The sequence below is a fragment of the Vulpes lagopus genome, chromosome 1 (genome assembly GCF_018345385.1).
Source record: "Vulpes lagopus strain Blue_001 chromosome 1, ASM1834538v1, whole genome shotgun sequence".
Lineage (NCBI taxonomy): Eukaryota > Metazoa > Chordata > Mammalia > Carnivora > Canidae > Vulpes > Vulpes lagopus.
Window position 1 is genome coordinate 160643083 of NC_054824.1, and position 17603 is coordinate 160660685.

Consider the following 17603-nt stretch of genomic DNA (forward strand, 5'->3'; position numbering starts at 1 on the left):
AGTCATGTCAATGGAGCAGATTGTCCAATTTTGGATTTTTACCAAACTGACAGGTTTTAATACAGCTGTAGTTTGCATTTATCTTATTATAAGCAAGACTGAACGAACATATATTAAAATGTTTAAAGACCATATCTTTTTCTGAGGAACAGGCATTCACATATTTGCCCAATTATCTATATTATATTTTTTCATTTTTAGGACCCATGTATATATTATGAATCCTTTGTGATATATATATTACAAATATTTTTCCTAAGTGTCATTTTTTTACTTCATTTGTGATATTTTTCCCATGGAAAATTTTTAAATGCAAATTTATAAATCTTTTTGCCTCTGGATTTTGAGCCTAGGGAAGTTTTTCTATATTCTCAATAAACAAATTAATCTATATTTTCTTGTCCTATTTTTATACTTTTATTATTTGCATTTAGACTCCTGATAATTTGGGTGGTGTGGAGTATACTCAACCTCTTTGCCAACTTGTGACAACTCTAAATGGCCATCCTAGCCTCAGAGCTTCCACGGGGGCTTCAGAAACCTATGTTGAGATTGCAGTAGAGTCCAATTCCTTATATGGAATGGATCCAATTTTGTCTTTTTCTGTAGCTGTGTCAGCATCATTTAAGATACAGTCCATATATTCTCCACTGATGTGAAATATCACCTTTATCATCTACTAAATTTCCATATGTTTTTGGGTCTCTTTCCCGATTTCCTACCCCATTCCATTTGTCTGTTCATACACCAATACCACAACTTTAATTGTAGAAGTTTTAGGACATGCTTTAGAAATATCTGTTAGGGTTAGCTTTCCCCTTTGTTGCTTCTATTTTTTTAGGCTATTTCTGGATATTTTCATTTGTCTGCTCTTCCTTATGAACTTCATAATCAATTTACCTAGCTCAAAACTCTGATATTGATTTACTTGTATTCCACTAAATGTAGAAGTTAACTTATGGAGTACTATCATCTTTATGAAATTGAGTCCTCTTATCCGATAATATCTAATGTCTTTCTATTGGATCAGACCTACTTTTGTTTCTTTCAGAAGTCTCTTATAGTTTTCCTCATATAGTTTCATGGAACTAATAACTCTTGACTGAGACTTGTAAAGAATTCAGATTCCATCTTGTGGGTGAGAAAACTGAGGACCAGAATGACCAAGTGATTGCTTGAGATCAGAGTTCACCCTGAATCTTGGCTCCCATCATAGTGCTCTCCACTATACCATCCTATCATCCTATGGATCCATCTAAGCAACTAGGAAAATGCTCTGTTGTTACCTGATTAATGCCCACTCCTCTTGCTCTGTTCCTGAATTTCCCAAAGCATTTTCCCAGTTCACCAGCTCTGTCTCATGCCACCGTCTCTGGTGCACTACAGTCAAGCTATTCTTGACCCTCTGGACCACTTCTTCCTCCCTTCTGACTCAGTCACCTAGTAACCCCCATCATCCTTCATGTTCCAGCCTAAGGGTCACTCCCTCAGTAAAGTCTTTTGTGTTTGTTATCTATTGCTACATAAAAATGTATCCCCCCAAAACAAACATTTATTATCTCACAATTTTTGTAGATCAGGAATCCAGGCATGGCTCAGCTGGATGCCTCTGCCTCAAGGTCTCTCATGAAGTTGCTGTCAAGCTGTAGGTAGAGGATGCAATCTCATTTGAAGGTGCCTTTGGGAAAAGATTTGCTTCCAAGCTCACTCATGTTGCTGACAGCAAGATTCAGTTATTCACGGGCTATTGGATTGAGGACTTTGATTACTTGCTTGTTCTAAAGGAAGTCAGATGCCATATCGTGAGGTATGGAGAGGTTCTCATGGCAGGGAACTGATAGAGGCTTCTAGCCAACAGTCAGCAAGAGAGAGATAACATTTTTAACAGAAGCCACAGTCCTTTTATAAACTAATCTTGGAAGTAGTATTTCATCACTTTTTCCATGTTCTATTTGTTAGTTACTAGGTACAGCTTATGTTCAAACAAGGGAATTACACAAGGGCATGAATACCATGAGGCAGAGAACATCGGGGGTTATTATAGACTGAATTGTGTGCCCCATTCCCATCCCTAGGTCACATGTTGAAGCTCTAAATCTCATTGGGACTATATTTGGAGATAGGGCCTATTAAATGAGATAATAAGGGTAGGGCACAAATCTGACAGGATTCATGTCCTTATAAGAAGAGACACCAGAAAGATTTCCCTACCTTTTTTCCACCCCAACCCTTTCTCTCTCTCTCTCTCTCTCTCTCTCTCTCTCTCTCTCTCTCTCTCCCTCTCTCTCTCCCCTTTGAGGACACAGTGAGAAGGCAGCCATCTACAAGTCAGGAGGAAGACTCTCACCAAAAACCAAATCGGATGACGCCTTGGTCTTGGACTTCCCAGCCTCCAGAACTGTATTTCTGTTGTTTAAACCACTAGTGTGTGGCAGCCTGAAATGACATGAGCCGTCTTTGAGAGAGAGCATGAGCAGAGGTGAGGCAGGAGGAGAGCTGGAGAAGCAGGCACTCTGCTGAGCAGGAAGCTGGACATGGGGCTTAATCCCAGGACCCTGGGAACGCAACCTGAGCCAAAGGCAGACCCTTAACCAACTGAGCCAGCCAGGTGTTCCCAGACAGGAGCTGTCTCAGAGACTGCCCACCACACCTCCCCATACCCTCTAGACCAGGTCTGGGCTCCTTATTATGTAGTTTCTTTAGCATGCTGCAGGTCCCTTTCAGGCAATATCCCAACAGCAATTAAACAACTAATTGTGCAACTCATGGTTTAATTTCAGAATGTCTCTGCAAGAATTAAAAATTCCATAAAACATGGAAACCTATGGGTCTTGTTTACTGCTGAACCTTGGGTCCAGTACAGTATTTTATACATAGAAAACTGTGTAATTTCTTATTAAAAGACTATAAGCAATCCTTGATGAACTGTTTGGCTGTTACTACTGCCTCATACCCAATCCACATAAAATCTATTTTGGGATATTTTCCACTAGAAATGCAGACTTCCCATGGGCACACTCTTACTGGGTATGATAAAAATTCCCCAGTTGTTGCAAACCCCAGGTTTAATGTATTCATAATTCTAAATGGAGTTCCCCATTAGGGGAACTTGGCCTTGACATATACAAAGTGTTGATTTACGCTGAACTGCTCCACTTAGAAACAGAGTTAGCAGAAGCACAAATCAGATTGCAGTGGGTTGGAGAATCATAGCTATACAAAGGTAAGAGGGACTGCTCTTGCTAAGGGTTTGAAAATTCAGTCATTGCTTACCAACATTCTCTAACATTTTATACCTCCCTCATTATAATTTTTTCATGAAATAGAAAATGTTATGGAAGAACCTAAGGATCACCTTTAAAGATTTTTTTTACAACAGGCAATTATAGAAGGGAAAACTGAATGCCAACCACACATGTGAAAAGGTGCCTTGGCTGTACTAGTAATCAAAGGAAAATGCATCTTGGGGACGCCTGCGTGGCTCAGCGGTTTAGAGCCTGCCTTTGGCCCAGGGTGTGATCCTGGAGTCCTGGGATCAAGTCCCGCATAGGGCTCCCTGCATGGAGCCTGCTTCTCCCTCTGCCTATGTCTCTGCCTCTGTGTGTGTGTGTGTGTGTGTGTGTGTGTGTGTCTCATGAATAAATAAATAAAATCTTAAAAAAAAAAAAACAAAGGAAAAAGGCATCTAAACCACAGTGAATTACCATTTCATACCCATCAGATTGGCAAAACAAATTTAGATATGGTAAACACCAAGCGTAATGATCATGTAGACCAACAAGAACCTTCATATACCACTAGTAGGAGAGGCAGTGTAGCAGTGTGGCTGAAACCACAGATCCCAGAGCCATTTTGTATGATCTCAAGACTTGACTCTGCCTCTTTGGCTTAATCTGACTTTGAGCAAGCTTGTTAACATCTTGGTGCCATTTGTAAAATTGAGATGATGATAATAATATAATAGCTCCTAATTCAAGAGGACTAGTGTGACAACTAATGAGTTAAGAAAAGCAGAACAGGGCAGCCCGGGGGGGCTTAGTGGTTTGGTGCCACCTTTGGCCCAGGGCGTGATCCTGGAGACCTGGGATCGGGTCCGGCATCCGGCTTTCTGCATGGAGCCTGCTTCTCTCTCTGCCTGCTTCTCCCTCTACCTGTGTCTCTGCCTCTCTCTCTGTTTCTTGAATAAATAAATAAATAAAATCTTAAAAAGAGAGAGAGAGAGAGAGAGAAGCAGGACAATGTCTGGCATGTGGTTCATGCTTCATAAGTATTTGCTAGTACTAGCAGCAGTAATAGTAGTAGTTGTTCCTGTAAAACAGAACCCCACTTTAGAGAGCAATTTGGCTAGGGCTAGTAAAGTTGAAGATATGCATAGCATGCAACCCAGCAATTTTATTCATATACTTCCCACCCTAGAGAAACTCTTACAAATGTACACAAAAGAGCATAAGCAAGAATTTAAATTGCAGCATTGTAATAGGCAAAACTGGAAATACTCAAAATATCTACCTGCAGGACAATAGATTCTTTAAAATCTGTAGTATATTCACACAATGAAATACTATATAGCAGTGAAAAAAATAGAGTGCTGGATCTCAAGCTTTAACATTCATTACAATCACTCAGAGGACTTGTTAAGACAAAGTACCAAGACTCACCTCCAAAGTTTCTGATTCAGGAGGTCAATGGTAGGGCTCAAGAATTTGCATTTCCCAAGTAATGCTGATGCTGCTGGTCGAAGATCACAGTTTTTGAATCACAGTTTTGAATCACCTTCACTGATTAACAAGGATAAATCTTAACTAACAAAGTTGAGTGATAAAAGCAAGTTGCAGAATGCATTCAGTTTGATACCATTTATATAAAGTTTAAAACCATATGCACACACACTGCATATGTATATGCAGTCAAAATAAACACAAAGAAATGCATAGGAATGGTAAAGCAATAATTTTGGAATGATATCTACTTTGTATTTATGACTTTTTGTTTCTTAAACTAAATGGTGGGTATAGTATGTTTATTATAATATTCTCTATGCATTTTTATATTTAAAGTGAATTCCTTATAGGCAAGATACAGTTGATTCTTACTTTTTTTTTTAATCCAATCTTATCATCTCTACCTTTTAATTGGAGTATTTAGTCTATTTATATTTAGTGTGATTATGATATGGTAGAGTTTTTAATCTACCAGCTTGCTCTTTGTTTTATAATTGTCCCATTCATTCTTCATTCTCTTTTTTCCTCTTTGCTTTTACCTTCTTTTAGATATATTTAATATATGATTTCACTAAATCTCCTTTTTATGGCTTAAATCTCCTTTTTATGGCTTTTATACATTTTTATCTTGTCGCAGTCTTTTGTGGTCACTTTAGAGTCTATAGCATACATCTTTAATTACTAGAGTCCACTGTAAAATAAAATTAAAACCCTCTCATGTATATATAAGAACCGTATAAGCAGACAGTATCTCCTACGTCCTGCCTGCTGCTCCCTTGCAGTATATTCAATAAACTTCTATCCCCTTTGTTCTCCCTTGGGTGAATTCTTCCATTGCCAATGCCTCACATTTGGTGGATCTTATGGTAACCTCTGCCAGCTCAAGACTTTCCCCAGATTCTCCAGGAATTTCTCTGGACTTTCCCTCTGTAGACCCACTCTTGTACTCCTTGGGGAACTGACAACCTCCACTCAAGTTTACTCCTTGGTGAGGATCTGAAGCCTCAGGAGGAACCACACAGACTGTCCCTGCCTGAAAGGATGTGAGATCGCCCCTCTTGCCCTTTGAAAGAATCCTTCCTTCCCTTTCCTTTCTCTTTTTTGGGCCTTCCATGGTCTAACTCTAGAAGTCCTCAGACAACCAAAGATCTCTGGCCAGGGTGGCTTCCTGGTGTGATCTAAAGGTCTGAGGGTGAACAGATTGGACTGCCCATGCCTATGAGGGGCAAGAACCTTTTACCTCTCCTCTCCCACTTTGTCCTTCTGAGGTCTCCACTCCAAACTTGGGGCACAATGGGCAGCAGAAGCTTTTCCAGGACAAGTATGTCACACACATGTGACATACTCAGATGGGACCCTTTCCTGATGCTGGCTGGCTCTCAGCCACTTCACTTCTTTTGTTTCCTTTGTTCCCATGGATCCAGGCAAAAATACATTCCTCCACATCTGAGTGAATCCAACAATTCCATGTATGAATGTTGGTTCAACAAGGATTCTAATCCATGCCATTGGATGACCCCTTCCCCTAAATCCTATGGACCTGGCCCCCAAGAATTTCACTCAAATAATCTATTATCAGGAATGCCTGGGTAGCTTGGTGGTTGAGCATCTGCCTTCAGCTCACAGGATCCAGGACTGAGTCCCCTGCATCGGGCTCCCTATGGGAAGCCTGCTTCTCCCTCTGCCTGTGTCTCTGCCTCTGTGTGTGTGTGTGTGTGTGTGTGTGTGTGTGTGTGTGTGTCTCATGAATTAATAAATAAATCTTTAAAAAATCATCTATTATCAGAACATTAATATAATACCATGCTCTGATCTTCAACTGCATAGAACCCCTGATGGACTGACAAGTTTATGTAGGGCCAGCCCCTCCTCACCCCCACCACTGTCCAGCATGAAGCAACTGCTGAAGATGAGACCTCTGCCCAAATGCTAAAGATTTGTCATTATCCATCTGTCAGGGGGGAATGTAGAGGCTGTTTTTAGAAAAAAGGCTTGAGCAAGGGAAACCCAAGTAAGGTTAAAGTGCCCACAGTGACCACCGGGCTGAATGCAAACAGGCTCATTAGGTGACCCACCTCAAAATATCCTAAGGCTTAAATGACTAATGGGCTACTTACAACCAGGAAAAAGTACCAAAAAATGAAAATCCCACACATTCCCATACCTCCTCAACCCCCCTTAGCTATTACCTGCCTCCACTGCCTCATGACAGTCTCTCCTTTGCTCTCATGGCCACTGCTCCATTGCAATGTATTCAATAAACTTCTATCTCCTTAAAAAGAAAAGGAAGGAAGGAAGGAAGGAAGGAAGGAAGGAAGGAAGGAAGGAAGGAAGGAAAGAAAGAAAGAAAGAAAGAAAGAAAGAAAGAAAGAAAGAAAGAAAGAAAGAAAGAAAGAAACTTATGGGGCACTTACCTAGGAGGCTCAGTCAGTTAAGCATCCAGATCTCAGTTTCAACTCAGGTCATGATCTCAGGATCTTGAGATCAAACCTCACATTGACTCTGCACTCAGTGGGGATTCTGCTTGAGATTCTCTCTTTCCCTATCCCTCTTCCCTTCTCTCAAACAAATAAAATAATTTTTGAAAATAAATAAAATAAATCTAAAATATATAAAATAAAAAAAAATAAAATAAAAAGAAACAACAGTATACTTCCATTTTCCCTGTCTTGGCCTTTATGTTATTTTTTTCATTCATTTCACTTATGCATGTATTATATATTCAAGCAAACATTGTTATCATTTTTGCTTTAAACAGTCAATCTCAAAAGAGACTAAATATGAGAAAATATTATTTTATATTTATTCACATTTTTAGTATTCCTGGTAGTTTTTGTTCCTTTATATAGATCCAGATTTCCACAGCGTCTCATTCCCTTCCTTCCTTCCTTCCTTCCTTCCTTCCTTCCTTCCATCCTTCCTTCCTTCTTTTCTTTTTTGGTTTTTCTCATTTTTTTAGAGAGGGAGGTGGTAGTGGGAAGGATAGAGGGAGAAGGAGAGAGAATCCTAAGCAGGCTCCACACCCAGCACAGAGCCTGATGTGGGCTCAATCTCACAACCCTGAGAATATGACCTGAGTCAAAATCAAAAGTTGAACACTTAATCAACATCCCATCATTTTCTTTCTGTATACAGGTTTCCTTTAACATTTCTTGTAGCATAAATCTATTAGTGATTAATTCCTTCAGGTTTTGTATGTCTCAGAAAAATATTTTGTCTTTGGTTTTTGAAATATGTTTTTGCTAGGTATAAAATTTTAAGTTGATTGCTTTTTTTTTCTTTAATACTTTAAAAATGTGTCAGTCTTCTGGCTTACATTGTTTCTATGAAAAAGAATCTGTTGTGATTCTTATTTTTGTTCCTTTGAATATAATATGTCTCTTTTTTGTTCTAATTTTAAGATTTCCTCTTTATTTTAAGCAATTTGATTAAGATATGCATTGGTATTGTTTTCTTCACATATCTTGTACTCAGAGATTATTGAGCTTCCTACATCTGTGTAGTGACAGTTTTCATCAAATTTTGAAACTTCTCAATCAATATCTCTTCACACATATTTTATGCTATCCCATCCCTGCCTCTTTTACAGGAACTCCAATTACACATTTATTAGGTGATTTTAAGTTGTTCCACAACTCATTATGTTTTGTTCATTTTTCTTTAGTCTCTCTCTGTGTTTAATTTTGGATAGTTTCTATTGCTGTATCTTCAGGGTCACTAATCTTTGTTCCTGTAATATCTGATTTAGTTTTAGTCTCATCCAGTGACTCATCTCATACATTTTTGTTTTCACCTCTAGAATTTTGAGTCTTTCTTCATATGCTCTGTGTCTCTCCTTAAAATATTCAACCTTTCCTCTACCTCTTTGAACATATGGAATATAGTTTTAATAACTTTTAATATCCCTGTCTCCTAAGGTTTTCACCTCTCTCATTTCTGTATGTTTCCAATGATTAACTTTTCTCCTCATTATGAGCCATATTTTCCTGCTTCTATGAATTCTATGTATTTTTTATTTTATTTTTTTATTTCTATGTATTTTTTAATTGGATACTAAACATTGTGACTTTTACTTGTTCAGTATTGTATAGCTTTCTTTTTATTTCTTTTTTTTTAAAACCAGGCTTTTTTTTTTTTTTAGATTTTATTTATTTATTCATGATAGACATAGACATAGAGAGAGAGAGAAAGAGAGAGAGAGAGAGAGAGAGGCAGGGATACAGGCAGAGGGAGAAGCAGGCTCCATGCCAGGAGCCTGACGTGGGACTCAATCCCGGGACCCCAGGATCACGCCCTGGGCCAAAGGCAGGTGCCAAACCACTGAGCCACCCAGGGATCCCCTCTTTTTATTTCTATAAATATTCCTAACTCTGTTCTGGAATGCAGTTAAATTACTTGGAAACAATTTGATCCTTTGAAGGCTTGTTCTTAAGTCTTGTTACACAGTATCAGAGCAGCCTTTAATCTAAGGCTAGATTTGTCCTGCTACTGACACTACAGTCTTCTAAATATTTTACCCAATGGCTTGTGAATTATGCAAATTTTTCACTCCACTTTGTGAGAATAATCCTAACCTACATACACTCCGCAGACTGTTTTTTCTAATCTTTTCAGGTAGTATTTTCCCTAGCCTTATGTACGTTCATCACATGCATATGCTGAGCAGCACTCAGATTAGGATTCAAGAGGGTACAGCCTTAAATTTACACAATGTTATATGTCAGTTATATCTCAGTACAGCTAGGAGAAGATTCAAGAGGAATCCTCTGAAGCTGCCTGGAACTCTTACTGTTGCTCTTTCCTCTTTGGTACTCTGAGCTGCAAACTCTCACTGAAAACTAACTCTAGCTGCAGACTCAGCCTAGTTTTGCCCAGACTCCTGACTTTATCTCATCAATTAAAGGAAATTTTCAACTGGGTTCTCCTTCTCTGCTCTGTGGCACAATCTTTTTTTTTTAAGATTTTATTTATTTATTCACGAGAGATACAGAGAGAGAGAGAGAGAAGCAGAGACACAGGCAGAGGGAGAAGTAGGCTCCATGCAGGGAGCCCAATGTGGGACTTGATCCTGGGTCTCCAGGATCATGCCCTCGGCTGAAGGCAGCATTAAACTGCTGAGCCACCCAGGGATCCCCCTGTGGCACAATCTCCAAGCAATAAGCTGGGGCAATAGTAGGATTCCCCTTGATTGTGCCAACTTTCTCAGGGTTTACTATTCTGTCCTGTCTGAAAACTGTTTATTTCATATATTTTGTCTAACTTTTGGTTGTTCTTAGTGGGAAGGGGAATTTGGTCCCTGTTACTACATCTTTCTTTTTTTTAATACACATTTTTATATCTTAATTATTGTAACCTGAGTCACTGAGCTTTCCATTGAGTTTCTCATTTAAAAATCCAGGTAATTGCATTTATTGAGCCTCTATGATGTTCCAGGGATCTCCTAAGTATTTATATGTATTACAACATTCATTCTTCAAGACAAGAAAAAACACAGCATCATTAATTTTGTTCTTGAACTAGGGCAAGACTTGACCTTGATATTCCACAAATATACTATATTTTCTTTATTCATCCATCAATGAACACTTAGGTTGTTTCCGTATCTTAGCTATTGTGAATAATGTTGCAATGAACATGGGAGTGCATATATCCTTTCAAGTTAGTGTTTTTGTTTACTTTAGATAAGCACCCAGAGTGAAATTGCTGGATCATATGGTAGCCCCTTTTTAATTTTTTGAGTTACCTCCATATGGTTTTCCATAATGGCTGCACCAATTTACACTCCCACCAGCAATGAACAAGGGTTTTCTCTTCTCCAAATCCTTATCACACTTGTCATTTCTTGTCTTTTTGCTAATAGCCATTCCAACAGGTGGGAGGATATCTCATTGTGGTTTTGATTTGTATTTTCCTGATGATTAGTGGATGTTGAACATCTTTTCACGTACCTTTTGGCCATCCTTATGTCTTCTTTGGAAAAATGTCTGTTGAGATCTGACAATTTTTTCATTAGTTATTTTGTTTTTGCTTTGTTTTGCTATTGAGCTGTATGAATTCTTTATAAGAACTTTTGTACATTAACCCTTTATTAAATATATGTGTTACAAATAATTTATAACATTCAGTAGGCTGCCTTTTCATCTTGGTGATGATTTCCTTTGCTTTGCAGAAGGTTTTCCTATAATTCATAGCACTATATTTTTAAAATTTTAAGATGAAGGAGAATGGCATTAGATTGATTTTGTTTTAAATTTGGACTTCAACACATACTGGTTTAAGGCTAACTAGCTGCAGAATCTTAAGCCAGTAATTTAACACTTATGTGCCTCAATATATTCATCTGTAGAATGGGGATTCTATCTCTCTCCTAGTATTTTTAAGATTAGAGCATGTCACTACACCTGGGATGCCTGGGTGGCAGTTGAATGTCTGCCTTGGCTCAGGGCATAATCCTAGGGTCTGGGATTGAGTCCCACATCGGGCTATCCAAATTAATGGATGTTAAATCATGGATTTAAATAAATTGACCTAAAACCACACACCCATCCTGACCTCTTAAAAATCCCTAGGATTTCCTATCCCCATCTCAAAATTCACCCTTTCTGTTTTTGTTTGTTTGTTTTATTTCGTTTTTTCTCATTCCCTTGCACCTGAAGACTACTGTAAATTCCCAGATGAGAAAGTAAGAACTGAGGGCATCTTGGTGCCTCCATTTATTCCCTTCATAAATCATTCAAACACTCTGGGCCTAATAATGAGACATGGAAGACAGCTATTGTTGGATGATAACCATTATTTAATTGTACAACTGAATTCTACCAAGGAAAAATGTCTTTATTAAAGCCCTTAATTTAATAAAATAAAATCAGCCCTCATTTCCCATCAACTATAGCAAGAATATTTCTGAAAATATTGATCTGTGTTCTTTCCCACATGCAGCTGTCTCATATACTTTATGGGAAACATCCACATTTCTCCTTTTTTTTAATTTTCAAAGGTTTTGAATTTGAGATCACCTGTCAAAACTAAACTGAGCTGAAATATCTTCATTTATACAGAACCTTCCCATAAAATTTAAAATGAGATTTTAATTTCTTATACTATCCAACAAGACAATATGTGATCTTAACTCCTATCTACTTCTCTTATTTCATCTCTCATACCATTTCTAGCCACACTGATCTTTTTTGTGTTCCTTGAACAAGAAAAATTTACTAGTGCCTCAGGCCCTTCCCCTTGCTGTTCATTCTACCTGAAACACTCTTCTCCCTGCCTTCTACCTGGATTGGTTCTGTCTTACCCTTCTGACTTCAACCCACCTCTCCAGAGAGCATTTCCCTGATCATGCTATTGAAAGTAGCCTCTCCCCATGGATGGACCTCAAGGATATTATGCTAAGTGAAATAAGTCAGACTGAGAAAGACAAATACCATATATTTCACTTGTATGTAGAATATTAAAAAAAAAACCAAATCAATAAACAAACAATAAACAGAATCAGACCTATAAATACAGAGAATAAACTGATGGTTTCAAAGGTAAGGAGGATGGGGCAATGGGCAAAATGGATGCAGGGGAAGTGGGAAATATGGGCAACAGTTATGAAATGAATAATTCATAGGAATAAAAGGTACAACATAGGGAATGTAGCCAATGATTTTGTAATAGCAATGTAAAAGGACAAATAGTAGCTACACATGTGGTGAGCATAGCATAATGTATAGAGATATTGAATTACTATGTTGTATACCTGAAACTATTGTAACATTTATGTCAACTATACTCACATAAAAAATTTTAATAAAAATTAAAAATAAACTAACCTCTCCTTTCTCCAACTAAGTTGCTCTCCGTAATATCACCCTGTTTATCTTCTTCCTAAATAGCATCTACTACTGACTGAAATTATTTTGCTTATTTACTTATTTATTGTCTATATCCTCTTACATGGGCTAATATGCTTCCAGCTGTAGGTAACAGCCAGAACTCACTTTAAAATATGAAATTTGTTATCTCACATGACTAGATGTCCAACAATAGGGAAGTGTCTGGGCAAGGGAGGGTGAGTAGTTTAAAAATGACATTCAAGCAGTGCCTGGGTGGTTCAGTTGGTTAAGTATCCAACTCTTGATTTGACCCAGCTCATAATTTCAGGGTCATGCAATAGAGCCCCACATCAGGCTCTGCACTCAGTGGGGAGTCTGCTTGAGATTCTCTCTCTTCCTCATGCTCTGTCCCTCCCCTGCTCTCTCTCTCTCTAAAATAAATAAATCCTTTTAAAAAAATAACATTCAAGGACCTAAATTCTTTCACTCTCTATGTTCTACCATCTTTATTGCCTAACTTTATTCTCCTCTGGCTTTGCTCATGGTTGCAAAATGCTTGCATTGGTTCCAGGCGACACAACAATGGCCAGAGAGAAAAGATGCTATCTCTTCCTATATCTCTTCTAAAATGGGTGATGGGCACTGAGGGGGGCACATGGCAGGATGAGCACTGGGTGTTATGCTATATGTTGGCAAATTGAACTCCAATAAAAAATTAAAATAAAATTGGTAAGAAGTCTTTTTCCACAGTCCTCATTAGATTTTCTTTGATTTTTCATTAGTCAGTGTTGGATCACGTGCATGGAGATGGTTTAGACCAAGTAGTCTTAATGGAAAGGATGTTAGAAAGTCAACCACCACAACACGTAAATGATCACTAGAGCTTTAGGATGTTGTCTATCTCATTCATGACTGTATTTCCAAAGCCTAGAGTAGTATTTGGCATGAAATAGGGCCTCATTTAACAAATAAGCCCATTTAAGTAAGTAGCATAGGAAGAAGAAACAAAACTGACATTTGTTGAGCGCCTACTAAATGCCAGACATACAACATGATCCTCATTATCATTTACTTCTCCAACAACTTCATAAAAAAGGTATTATTATTCTTTTACACAAAGAAAACTAATGCTTAAGAGATTAAGAATTTAGCCAAGATCATAAAGCCAGTCAGCCACAGGACCAGGATTTGAAACTATGAGTGTCTGGATCTAAAGGCCATACATTTCAACCTAATTAAAAAGGGTATTCTTTCCTTTTCAGAAACAACAACCTAATTAAAAAGGGTATTCTTTCCTTTTCAGAAACAACTGGACAAACATGTCAATCCCATGTGAAGAATATCTAAAGAAAACCTGATTAAATTCATACTTAAGCCTAGAAGTTATTAGGAAACCAGCAACCGTCTTTCACTGATACTATTGATCTTGTATCCCTTACTGGTTTATTTTCTAAATATATAGTAATAATCAGATAGCTGTGTGCTCTGGTAAAATCAGGCAAAGGGCAGATTGAAAAGGAATTTTTCCCCTTAATACTAACATGTTCCCAGAAGAAGTGTTTAAATGTTTGGATAAGGCATTTGGACAAAACACTTTTTATTTTTCTCCAGTTAATCTGTTTGTCTTTGGTAAAGTGGATAAAGCCCTGGAATCTTGAAAGCTAAACCGTGGGAAACCTGGAAGGTCAGCTGTATTTCTGATTTGGCTGTGTATCCTCAGCAGCTTGCACATAGTAGGTCGACACTGCCTACGCATGCACCAGGCATGCAATCCACATATTGTGCCCATATTGTGCAATGGGAGACCCACCAGCTACAAATATATCCTAGCTTTTGGTGACTGCACTCATTTTTCTGTTGCCTTCTGCTGGGGAAAACAATGGAAAACAAAGAAGAGAGGAGGAGGCTTCAGTATTCAAACACGGCCAGATGAGCTGAGAACTTGCACAGCGATCACGCTCGGGTTAGGAGGAACTGGACGCGAAGTTGAGGCAGCCTTGGAGGTTATCCGAATCCCCAGCCGAGGGCGCGGCCACTTCCTGAGGCGCCCCGGAACCTTTCGGCAGGCTACGTGGGTTTCACAGGGAATGATTTAGGAACAGGACTACTTCCGCTGCTGAAGTGAAGAGAGGGGTGGGGAGGAAATAGCTCGAGGATCCGCATCCTGCTGGCGCTAGCGGCGGCGGAGCAGGCAGCGAGGGGGCGGCGGGTGCAGGAGGCTGAGGGGGCGGCGGCAGAGAAGAAAGTGACAGAGCCGGTAAGTTAGCCGCCTTAGAGCAGGGGACAGTGGACGGCGCCCCGGGCTGGCTTTGCAAAGCTTGTCCTAAGTTGCTGAGCTGCCAGGTGGGGTAAGGGGCCGCGCTTCGTCCGCCGCCTGTCAGTCGGTGCGGAGAAGGGGCTCTTGGGGCGCTGGGGCTGGGCCTCGCGGGGCGCTAGACGGCGCCGAGCTGCTGACAGACGGCCCTACCCCGGGGCGCGGGGGGCGGGGTGGGGGCGCTGGGCTTCGCACCCCGCACAGCCTCCCGGACCAGCGGGCTGCGTTCGGGGGGAGGGAAATGGACACGCACCGTGCGTCCCGTTTCACCCCGGGGACCTAGCGAAATCTTGCCAAGTAGGTGGTGGACATTGTATTGGGCGCTGAGGGGAGGGCTTGTAAGGAGAGTGTTAGCCTGGACCCGGAGCGGCTCCGTGGTGTAGGTGCTGCGCGGCCGTCGGAAGCGGAGTTGTTTTTAAAGGCAGATGCCGCCCCCTGCTCCTGTCACTTCGGGACAAGTTAAAGCTTCAGATCGGTTGTTAAGCCCGCGTGTCCCGCCTCCGAGCTGTCGTGTCGGTGCTCGTGTGGGTATCTGGTGAATGTTCTGTAGTTACACTGGACGACGAGGTCAGAGTTCAGTGTCCTGAAGCACTTCTCGGAGACGGACGAGACGAATCTGGCAACCGGGACCGTGTAGCGCGCCTTCCCTCACCTTCACGTGTAAGCGTTTTCTGTATCCAGAGGAAGGGTCGTCGTCGTCAAGACACTACATAAAGGTCATGCTATGAGCAAAAGCCTGTGGTACAATATAATTTAAAATTCTTTACCACTGAACGAAATGATTGTGTAGAGGTTGTTACTGCAAAGATCGGATTTTTTTTTTTTTTTTTAATTAAGTGACTGCTTTTCTGTTGTCTTAGGTTCGGCTTTAGAGTGTGGTGAAGGGTACTTTTCATGGTGCATGGAAGGAAAGCCAATGCGCAGGTAGGTTTTAGGAGGAAAACCTTCGGTTTCACCGATTGAAATTCAGCACGTAAATAATTCAGGACTTCATTTAATTTTTTTTTAAAAGGGTTTCAAAGTTTACCAAATTCTGTTTGGAGCTATGATTCTCATTCTAAAGGAAATCAAAATTATTATCAGGAATTAGTCCTTTTTTTAAATAAGGGTCTAATATAGTACTAAATTTCTAAAGGGCGTTCTGAATTTTATGTAGTTATGAACATTTAAACTTAACTTTTTGCATGGTAAATTGTGATAAATAATCATTAAGTATAATATGTATGATACTATATGGGTTCATTAGTTTTTGATTCTATATGGGTTCATTAGTCTTTGGTTCTATATGGGTTCATTAGTCTTTGATTCCATAAAGAATGTAAAAGGTTCAGTTGCCATAGAAGAAGAAGAATTATTTATAACACACTGTACTATATATCTAATTGTGGTTTTGGTTATTTGATTGATGATCAATAATACATTTGTTCTGTGTTGTAAAATAGCTGCATTGCAGGAAAGATTATTGAAGGACTAAAAAAGGTATTGGACGTAGTAACTTAGCCCGTAGAAAAATAGAACAGAATGTAAGAAAAATATAGACAAGCATAAACCCTCCCAGTTTTAGAATTTAGTACTTTTTTTTCTTAATCGTTTCTAACGTAGATCTAGAGTCCTTATCAAAATCAGCCTAATTCTATTTCTTTGTTCTTTAAACTCATTTTACATATATTGAACTGTATGTAATCATTTGTTATTTAACATCAAAGAGAAACAGTTCTGTTAAACCCTTTGAAGAGAAGAAACATTTCATGATGGGTGTATGACTTATGACTTAGAACCAGGAGCAAGAATTGGAATATCTATCTTTTTTCCAAACCTGTTACTGATTTTTTGATTGACCTTGAGCTATTAGCCTACTCTGTGCCTCAATTTATTTTTCTAATGTATCTGAGCAGGATATTGGGAACTAATGAATACTTGCAAATGCTCTGAGATCTCCAGATGAAAAGATGTGATGTATGTAACAAATGTCATTATCTTATTTGTATCTAACTCCATGTAGAAATAATATTTGGCTGCAAAGTACATGAAGAAATGAACAACACATATATTAAATGTTTTACCACTTCATCCTTTATCATGGTTGCAAAAACCACTAATTGCTTCTCTTCCTCAGCTGCCGTAAATGTCATATCTTATATAATTGCTAAAATAAGAGCCTATTATTTTTTAAAAACGGAAGGCACAGCGTGGGAATGTTTTTGGTTTATCAATAATTTCTGTATAAAATATTCGCTTAATCATTCATACCTATTCTCTTTTTTTCTTGTTTTATTATGTAATACTTCCAGTTATTCAAAATCAAGTTGGAAAGTTCTGGTGACATTAACTGTTAAACTACAGCTCTTTCTTCATCAGCATCACTTGGCCAGAGCCCAGCCTACCCATTGCTCTCTGATTTAATTTTACCTTTGCTTACATTAAGTCACGTTTCCTTGTTGGGCCGTCATTTTTGCTGTTCCAGCCACAGAGGCAATCACTGTGAAGTAATGTTGGTTTTACATTTAGCTGCTAATGCAGAAGGTTTGAATGAGAAATAACTTTATATTAAGATTTTTTGAATACGTGTTCATTCTCCCTACTAGGATGTGAGCTCTTTGAGTCTCATGTCTTCTATATGTTTGTAGCCCTGGCACCTAATGATTACTGAATAGTATGACTACACAGTATATGCAGTCTTCTCCCCTGTGTTCCCCCATGCCAAAAAAATATGAACCAGAGAAAGTTTGAAAACTATGGTTA

At 39.1% G+C, this 17603-nt stretch overlaps 1 protein-coding gene across 1 annotated transcript in view; it reads left to right on the forward strand.

Annotated features, from left to right (window-relative positions):
- Positions 1-14683: 14683 nt before the first annotated feature.
- Positions 14684-17603, forward strand: part of KLHL20 (kelch like family member 20) — a 56078-nt gene continuing 53158 nt past the window's right edge. The window contains exons 1-2 of the mRNA XM_041762493.1: positions 14684-14804; positions 15722-15785. Coding sequence (XP_041618427.1) covers positions 15763-15785 — 23 coding nt within the window. The 5' untranslated portion in view covers positions 14684-14804; positions 15722-15762. The remainder of the gene's footprint in view (positions 14805-15721; positions 15786-17603) is intronic.